The sequence below is a fragment of the Neomonachus schauinslandi genome, chromosome 1, assembly GCF_002201575.2.
Source record: "Neomonachus schauinslandi chromosome 1, ASM220157v2, whole genome shotgun sequence".
Taxonomy (NCBI): Eukaryota; Metazoa; Chordata; class Mammalia; order Carnivora; family Phocidae; genus Neomonachus; species Neomonachus schauinslandi.
The window spans coordinates 157,671,935-157,681,408 of NC_058403.1; the positions used below are offsets into that span (position 1 = coordinate 157,671,935).

Sequence of the window (9,474 nt, forward strand, 5' to 3'; positions counted from 1 at the left end):
AGATAAGGCTTATCTGGAAATGTCCCTGGAATCGAGACTCTGATGGAAACAGGCTTCTGGGTTAATATATTTTTGATAGATAAAGTCTCGTAAACGGGAAGCCCTGGGGGCCCGGGGCAGAAGAAGGGGCAGCTTCTGTTCTCCCAGGCCTCCTGCCCTGCCCGTGCGTGTGTGGGTGTGTGTTTGGGCGTGGGTCTGTGTTCCGGGTATCTGTGGCTGTCGACAGCCGGGGTGTGCGTGGATCTTGGTGTCTTGGGTGTGTGTGTATCTCCGTGTGTGCTCAGGGAGGGCAGTCTGTCAGGCTGTGGCTCTCCGGTGTGTCTGTGTGGGAATGGGGTGAAGAAGAAGGGTATCAGGCCCAGTGTGCACAGGGTGGTGACACGTTTGTCCCTTGGGCCACAGGGGCTTGAGTCAGTGGGGCCTGGTTCCCAGGACCTGGTGGGATGGAAATGGGGCTCATTGCCCCCATTCTGGGGACCCAGAGGCCCCCTCAAGTTGAGCTAGGACCCTCTCAGTGCCAACTCACCCTCGGGTTGATCCAGGCCTCAGGCCTTCCCTGCCTCCTCTGCCTTTACCTGGGATTTAGCATTTCCGGCTCCCCTTCTGGAGACCAAGGCCAGTCCTGCTCACAGCCTCTCCGCTCCTAGGTTAGCCATGTCGTCCTCTGTGGCCATGACAGGTGAGAAGAGGCCTCTCCCTGAGGGGCCACCGGGGCAAGGTCTTGAAGAGAGAGTAGGAGTCCACCAGGAGGAGGAGGGGTGCCATCCAGCAGAGGCTCGAGGAGAGCACTAGATAGGGCCTGTGTGAAGACGGATGAGGTCAAGGCTCCCCGGCTCCCCCCAGCCCCTGCCGGGCCTCCAGGAGCCTCCACACAGGCAGCCCTGATTCAAAAGAGTAATTAGCACTTGGCTGATAACAGAGTCGTGCCATTAATTAGCCGAGCTCAGCCAGCACCGGGGCTTGATCGCGGGGAGGCAGCGGCCGGCAGCTAGGGGACGGTGGGGTGGGAGGTGCTTTGTGCTCCCTCGGGGAGCAGCTGACCCCAACCCTGGGCTCCTCTGTCTGTCCAAGCCCCATTCCCTCGCTGAGAGCCAGTGATGGGGGCCAGGGAAGTAAAGGAGGCTACTGTGGAGGCAGGCTGAGTGGGGCCAGAGGCCTTGAAGCCTGCTGCCAGTCGTCTTGCCGGGTGTAAGCAGGGAGAGTGCATCAGATCTGGGCTTCAAGAGACCCCTCTGGCCCCAACTTCATGCCAGTTCTGAATGTCCACGGCCTGGAGGTCAGGGCCCCTCACCCTAGAGGGGCCGAGACCACAGGGTTGGAGGAAGGCTCCCAGGATTGGTTTTGGTTGTCAGTTGGCCGAGGAGCAGGGGAGGGGTGAGGCTGAGCCCTGGGAGGAAGAAAAGGGCTTCTGGGAAGGTTTGGGGATCCAGCGTAGGTGGGTGGAAACTGGGAACAGGGATAGATTTGGGAAGAGGCCCAAAGTTGGTCATTCCACATTTACTGAGCACCTCCCGTGTGCCGGGCCCTGGGGTCACAGCCCCCTGCTCCCTGGATGCAGTGGGGTGCGGGCAGCCTGGAGCCCACGCAGTGTGGCCTGTGACCCCTGCGCCTCGGCGGCCTCCTGTGTGCGGCGCAGCCATCAGGCAGGACAGGCTGCCCTGCGCCCCACCCGCCGCAGGGCCAGCAGGTCAGAGGTCATGCACCCCGGAGCTCCCCGTGTGCCCCACCACGAGGGATTGCTCAATCCCCCCACGCCCTCCCATGTTATCACCATCACCGGGTCTGGTGAGGAGACAGCACAGCAGAGAGGAACGGCCACTTCCCGTGGCCACAGCTGGGGCTCCAGATAAAGGCCAGCTGGGAACCCAGGCTGACCTGGAGAGGCTAGGGCAAGGGGCCAGGTTCAGCCACCTGCCTGGCCCCTCCAGGGACACCCCACAGACTCAGCCCTCAGCCTCCAGGCTTCCAGCACAGTCCCCAGCAGACAGGGCTAACTGCCACCCTGCTCTGCGGGGGGCCAAGCCTCTCCTCCCCTGACCTGCACACCCCCACTCCCTCCCCAGGTTGGGTCCTTTCAGCTCCCCGGGCCCAACTGAGCCCCACTGAGCTAAGGAAGGTGGCTGGTGAGGGTGCCTGTGGCCCGGCCATTTGGGTTGGGGGAGGCCCATGGCCCCTGCGGCAGCACATAGGCCGCCTGCCTCCCTGCGAGGTCCGCCTCCGCTCCCTCCAGCACCCCCTGTCTCCTGTCTCCAGGTCTCCGCATCCCTCTCTCTCCTCCCAGCTGCCACACCCCGAGGCCGGGCCCTGAGCCTGCCCCGCACAAGCCCTGCTGGGCAGCCCGCTGAGGTGGGGCAGGTCGGAGGGGCGGGCTGGAAGTGCGGCTCCGTGGTCCGGTCCCTGCAAAGGGCACCAGTGGAGGTCGGGTTGCCCTCTCCTCAAATCCTTTCTCCCTGCCTTGTCCACCCCAGTGTCTGCCCCCCCAAGTTGTGATCACACCTTCCCGTCCGCCCCCACCCTGCAGCCTTTGAGGGCCCCCTCCTCACCCCACCTCTTAAGTTCCCTCAGAGGCTGACAGGGCCCTGAGAGGCTCCCGGCTTGGAAGCAGAAAGGCAGGTGGGGGGGCAGGCCAGGTGGGGCGCAGGAGCCAGGCCTCCCCCCGGAGCTCCAAATTTCCCAAGGGTTCCAGAGCCAGAGTCCAGGCCAGGCCATAGAAGCCAGAGCTGACCCATCCTGTGTCTGACCCATCCTGTGTCCTCCCAATTCACTACCCAAGCAGGACGTCACATGCCAGGTCCTTACGCTGTCCCTAGACTGTCATCGTACGACCACTAACCTCACCCCCACCCAAGAACACCACCTCCGCCTCCACCTCCACCAGCATCACGAGGGACCTGCTCAGATCCATGTGGGGGAGACCTGCATCCAGGGGGAGGACGCATGAGGTCACTGGCCGGGAAGGGCGTGCCATACGAGGCCAGGTGAGGGGATGGGGCGGGGGCTCAGTAGAGCTGGGGAGGAGGAGGCAGGGTGGGAATGATCAGGAGATGAAGTCCTCTGCTGGCCTTGGCACTGCTTGGGCCCAAGAGGGAGCCGGGAGGGAGGGGACCCAGGAGGCCTGGCCAGCCTCTGCGGGGTCAATGGGCCCACTGTGGGCCCACCAAGAGGGGAGCCCAGCAGCAGGGCCGCGTTTGGGCCAGACGCCTTGATGAGCGTGGTGTGGACCCCCGAGTCTGCCCTCCACAGCCCTTGGGTGGGGGGCACACCTAAGGCTCAGGCAGTGGCAGGGGAGCCCAGAGAGAAGGCAGAGGAGCAGGAGAGGGAGGAGGAAAACCAGATGAGGGGCAGCTGGGGAGGGGGCCGCAGGCAGGGTCCCAGAGGAAGCGGGCCAGACAGCTCTGGGGCAGGGGGGCGTGGGTGGGCGCCAGGCAGGACTGCTGTGTAATGGGCGTGCTGAGATGAAGCCGCTCACGCCCTCATCAGACAGGCCGCGGGCCGGTGGGGCAGGTGACAGGACTGACCAGCCACAGTTCGCTAGTTCTCCGTGTCCAGCAGGCTGCAGGGAAACGCAGCCACGCCACCACCCAGGCCCTCGGGGTCCCCCAGTAGCCGGGCTCCAGAGCCTCCCCTGGGCTGAGTCCAAGCTCATGGAGGCCCGGCCAGTGTCCCCTGAGGGTCCCCCCGTTCTCCGGGCCTTTGCCCTCAGTGCTCCTTCTGCCCGACGGGGCCTGGTGTCAGGTCTACTCATGCTCTGCCTGTCTCCCTGCGGGGCGTCAAACAAGCCCCTCCTCTCTCGGTGCCTCAGGGCTCCCCTTGCAGAGGGCTGCCAATGGCCAGAGCAGAAGAGGCTCGAAGGACAGTGGAGCTGCAACAGGAGGCCGGAGCTTAGAGGGTGGTGCCCTGGCCCTCCTGGCACCGCTGCCCCCTGGCTCAGGGATGGGCTGGGAGGCAAGGAACCGCTCTGGGGACCCCTGTTTCCTGGACTTCCTTCACAAAGGGGAAACTGAGGCAGGGGGAGGCTTTGGTCCTCTGCCTCAGCCCCCCAGCACTAGGAACCCTGTGGGGGACATGGCCGCTGCCACCTCCCGGCCCTGGACACAATGACATGCCCAGCCCGGGTCCCAGCGCATCGCTGGTCCCGGTGCAGTTCCCTGGGAACTGGGGGTCTAAGTGTGGACACACTGGCCAGTGGGGCGCCTGTCACCCCATGGACAGCCGGGTGGACTGCTGATAAGGAAAGACGGTTGTCAGAGTCACGGGGTGCCACTGATAAAACAGACAAGCATCTCCCGGTGGCCGGAAGGTAGTGGAAAGAGGCCCTGTCCTGGGGGTGCCCACATCTCGGGTGGAAACACTGAGGCTGCTGGTTCTGGACAGGGTCCCCCCAACTGTTCTCCCAGCCTGCAGCCCTCACCAAGGCATCCGGGCCGCTGCTGTTCACGGTGCAGCGGGGGGAGACCCTGACCTGGAGAGGGAGGGCCAGGCCTGAGGTCACCTTGCAGGACCTTCTGCCAGGCCAATTGCCCCACCCTGCCCCCACTTCCCCTGCCCACTCACCAGGCCCACCGCAGCCCTAGAGAGCTCCAAACAAGCTCCTCGGGGCTCCCTTGCCTCGGGGCAGCCTCTTCCCACCGCCACACCTTAGCTCACGCCATGCCATGCGTCTGCCCGGAGCTCCCGTCCCACCATTCTCCTCTCTGCTCATTCTTCCAGGCCCAGCTTGCCCCTAAAAGAGCAACGATCCGGCGGGCTGCGAGGCCTGGGTCCATCGCGCCGCGCCACGCGCGGCCGCTCGGAGTGGAGGCCGCCTGGGGGCGGGCAGGCTGGAGGCACAGGTACATGTGAAGATTTCTTGGCAGCTTAGTGTGGAAACCATTGATCACCTTGCCCTCATTTCTGCCTGTTCTGTGTCAGCAAGAGAGAGTGCCCAAATGAGCAAGATAGCCCAGCGGAACAGTACTCCGGGAGTAAGTGTTATTCATACTCAGGCTCATGCTGGCAGCTTACAGCAGTTTCCTCAGCTGGTGCCTGCTGGCCCGGGGGGAGGAGGCAAAGCCGTGCCCCCAAGCAAGCAAAGCAAAAAGAGTTTGCCCGTGGATCACAACAGTGATGAGTATCGTCAGCGCAGAGAGAGGAACAACATGGCTGTGAAAAAGAGCCGGTTGAAAAGCAAGCAGAAAGCACAGGATACACTGCAGAGAGTGAATCAGCTCAAAGAAGAGAATGAACGTTTGGAAGCAAAAATTAAATTGCTGACTAAGGAATTAAGTGTATTGAAAGATTTGTTTCTTGAGCACGCAGATAACGTGCAACCCACTAGCACTGAAAATACAACTTCTGATAATGCAGGACAGTAGACCTCACCCCTTCCAAACTTCACAACTTGTGGCTTGAACGTTAAAGGTGTGACTACCTACATCACTCATATCAATGGCCGAACATTGTCTTGTTCCATTATTCAAAGACCCACTGAAGGTTGTTTTCTAGGATCAGCACTGAAGAGTTGATTAGCTAAAAATGTTAGCCATGTAATTTGAATATCTAGTTTTAAATGATATGGATTTTTTTGTGGGGATAAAACCAATTTTTGAGGTATATGGTAAAAAAAAAAAAAAAAAGCCCTGGACCTTGATATTCTTAATAAATCCTCACTTCCCAAAAAAAAAAAGAGCAACGATCCAGCCAAAAAGAGAGGATTCTGGGATGCAGGGGCTGTTACAGAGTGGGGTGGGCGTGGCAGGGTGTGCCACACGCTTTCTCTCGTGACACCCTTCAAGGTGCGAATCCTCGCTCTCATTTCCCCTAGGTGACTGAGGCACCTTCCCAGATGGTGCCATTGCCTCCCAAGACAATTCCTGCATCTTTTTGTCCTCATTCTCTGTGCACTATGGCTGTACCTACTTCATAGGTGTGAGGGAGGAGACTCAGGGAGGGGACAGTCCCTCAGCAGGTCATAGGCACAGAAGCCCAGGTCTCACTGGTTCCAGGATCCCAGGCAGGGTTCCTCCACACCTCCAAAATGTGGGGGTGGTGGGGGCTGGGCATGTCACTGGGTTCTTTTTCTGGAGCCCCTGGGAACAAGGCCCTGTTTTCCAGCTGGGATTGCTGACTTGGTTGATATTAATTTGAAGCTGCTATTATCATCCTGTCACCATGAAGGGAGTGAAGTTTACACCACAAAAGAGGGACATCTACACTGAGGAAGACTGACAGGGAGATGAAGAGAAACAGATTCCTGAAGGCATCCACTGAGCACCTGGATCCAGCTATGCCTGAAGCCTATCCTCTCATTTATGTGAGGCAATAAATTCTCTTTGATGCTGAAGGCTGTTGCAGTTGGGTTGCTGTTTATGACTCATAAAGTGCACATGGGCAGGATCAGTCAGCAGTGACTCTCGCCAGTCTGGGACATGCTCTGGGTCCTGGGCCCAGTTGCAGACATACAGGAGCCCATGTATGCCCATATGTACCCATGGATCCCAGTCCTGCCCTCTCTGGGAGTCTTCCCATAGCCAATACTCGCATCTCAGCTGTGGGGCTTTGGGCACCCCCCAGCCCTTACCCCCACCACACACACACAATTACCCCCCGGCCTGGGATGCTCTACCAGCCACATCTGCCCGCCTCCCTCAGCAGCCCAGCAGGGTGCAGCACAAATCAGCACCCTGGCTCTGGATGGATTCCCACGGCTGCCCACCCGCTGTGCCCCCAGAGCCCTGGCTCGTCAACGCCAACGGAGCACACCACGGCAGTGGCTGGGGTGGGCTCTTGTCTCTTCCACACAGCCCTGACATTTAAAAAATTTTTACTGCCAGCATTTTCGAAAGGCAGATTTCATATAAAAATATACTGATTTTTGCCACTTACTAACCGTGACCTTGAGCTACTTACTCGTGCCTGTGTTCCCATCCGAAAGCTGGTGATAGCAAGAGCGGCCCTCTGTCTCACACCCTCCTTGGCAGGTCCCATGGAGTCAGCCTCAGCACCTACCCAGAGTCAGTCCCTCCTCACCCTACACCAGTGGCTCGGACACAGGCCCGCACCTCTCACTGGTCCCCTGCTCTGCCCTCCCTCCTGTGGTCTGCTTTCACGCCAGCCAGAGGACGGCCAGAGGACTGCTCTTCACACCTGTCATAAGCCTTTCTCCTGTGGAAAACCCTCCCAGAGCTCCACTGCCCTCAGCGTAAAGCTTACACGCCTGCCCTGTGACCTCCTGGACCTCCTGTCCTATTACCCTCCCCACACCCACTTCTCCAGCTCCACTGGCCTTGCACCTCAGGGCCTTTGCACCTGCTGTTCCCTCCCCCTGCTCAGTGAGGCCCTGTCTGGGTACCTCTGTAAAGGTCACCCCTTAGACTCCCCATCCCTCCTTTAGTGTTCTCCCTAATGATTACTACTTTTTAACACACCAAATATCTTGCTTATGTACCTCCCTTGTTGTCAGCGTCCCCCACGGGAACATGAGCTCCAGAGACAGAAGTTTCTGTGCGTTTGTTCATCACCATCCCCAGCGCTTGGCGCAGCACCTAGAGCCCGTGGCCGGGTGCCCCACCCTCGTGCATTCGTGGCTGCCGGGGATTGGATGGGTTAGTCCCTATCGAATCCCCATGGGGCCCTGCCATGGAGCACATCCCCGGAAATGGAGCTGGTTCCCTCGCTGCTGTTTTTACTGGCCTGGCCTGTGTGTCCCCGGCAACCTTGACCTTCGGGGGTGGGTCATGTGGGGATGGCCCCAAGAAACACCAGCAGGAGAGGGAGTGAGTGAGGGAAGAGCAGGTACCAATAAAGTTGTGTCCTCATGAATCACCGGGCTGGGCTCTGAAAGTGAGGATGTCCCCCTGAGGAGTTGCTCCCCCAGAGCCAGGGAGCCACCCACTGCCCATCAGGGTTGCTCTCCGTCCCAGCACTGCTGCCCTGCAGGAAGTGGGGCGGTGGCCCTCCCACCTCGTCCCCTACTCCCCCTCCTTAACTCCCCACGGCCCCTTCCTTGCTGCTGTCACCCACGCAGGCCTCTCCTGCCTTAGGACCAGTCGTTCTTTCTGCCAGGGGCGCCCTTCTGCCCGACATTGCCCCACTGGCTCCTCTCCACTCAGGTGTCATCTCAGAAGGGACCAGTGACCTCCCTCTCATCCACAGCCCCTCGTTTAGTTACCTGCAGGGCTCTTTCTCATTGGTTCCCTGGTTATCGCAGGGCGCCCCCACAAGAGCATGAGGCTCCTGGCCGCACGGGCCTGTCTCTGCTTCACTGCTACGTCCAGTGAAGAGGCCAGAACAGAGCCTGGCACACAGTAGGTGCCCCATAAGTGCTGGCTGACTCTGTTGGGAGAATGCATGAGGCCAGCCTTCACAGCAAGCTCATCAGTGGGAGGCATGACCTGGGGGGGGGGCCGCCCTTGGCTGATGCAGGCCTTGCATGGGGCCCTAAGTGCACTCAGAGTTGGTCCCCAGGCCTTCTTGAGGGGACGGGAGCCCCCCAGGATCACAGAGAAAGGTCCTTGAGTTGGAGAAGACGGAAGACAGAAATGGAATCAGACAGTCACAGCCGCAACCCCCACCCCCCCCACTCCCCCGCCGCCCCGCACTGGCCCTCAGCCCGTCCCTCCCCCTCCCCGGGCAAACCTGGTAAGTGCAGTTTGGAAGCTGCTGGTTAAGACCACAGATCCCTGAGCAAATATGTTAATAGTTGCCCAGAGGCTGAGCTATGAATGAGGGCTCGTGAACCTGGGAGGGGGTGTGTGCAGGGAGGTCTCCGCCTGACCACCGGGCCGTCCTGAATAGGCCAGGTTTGTAGAGGCATCTGCACAACTGAGTGTGTACTGGAGCTGGGGCAGACGCAAGGCTGGGGCACCCTTGGGGAGGCCTGCACACCCGTGCGCCTGGCAGCCCGGGTCACCTGCGCAGGGGTGTCTGAGCCCATCTCTGGGCCAGGCCACGTGCACACATCCGTGTAAAGGCACAGGCAGGTGCCCTCTGGTACACACTGGGTGATTCTGGAGCATGCAGAGGTGTGGGTGAATCTTGCACACGGTGTCCGCAAGGCCGCGTGCATGGGTTTTGGGGAGTCTGTGTGCAGGTGTGTGGTGTACGTGTGTGAGGCTGTGCACACGTGTGTCCCTCACATCCAGCCTGAATGAGGCCTAGAGGGCTTTAGAGTCAGCCAGACGTGGTTCCCTATCCTGCCCACTCTGACTATCATCCTCTCCAGCGAGCTTTCCTGAAACACGGGATCTTATCATCGCTGCCTCGGGGCTGCTGCAAGACTTTGGAAGGCCACATGTGTAGGCACCGAGTCGAGGGTTACTTCACGGCCTTTGTCATCCCCTCCCTTTACCTTGCCATTCCCCACCCCATATCTGGGCCCCAAGACCAGGCGACACCTGTGGCCCTCCCCCATGACATCCCGGGCAGCCGTGGACTTCATCCCGTACAAAGTAAAGCAACAAGAAAATGCCATTTTGCATTGATCAAACTGGTAAA

General features: G+C 60.1%; 1 protein-coding gene across 1 annotated transcript; it reads left to right on the forward strand.

The window, feature by feature from the left end:
* The first annotated feature begins 654 nt into the window (after positions 1 to 654).
* Positions 655 to 5,427, forward strand: LOC110585116 (CCAAT/enhancer-binding protein gamma-like). The gene is made up of 4 exons (XM_021695271.1): positions 655 to 679; positions 2,064 to 2,123; positions 2,282 to 2,346; positions 4,731 to 5,427. Exons 1-4 carry the CDS (start codon positions 655 to 657, stop codon positions 5,352 to 5,354), a joined length of 774 nt encoding a protein of 257 aa, XP_021550946.1. The 3' UTR covers positions 5,355 to 5,427.
* The last annotated feature ends 4,047 nt before the right edge of the window (positions 5,428 to 9,474 follow it).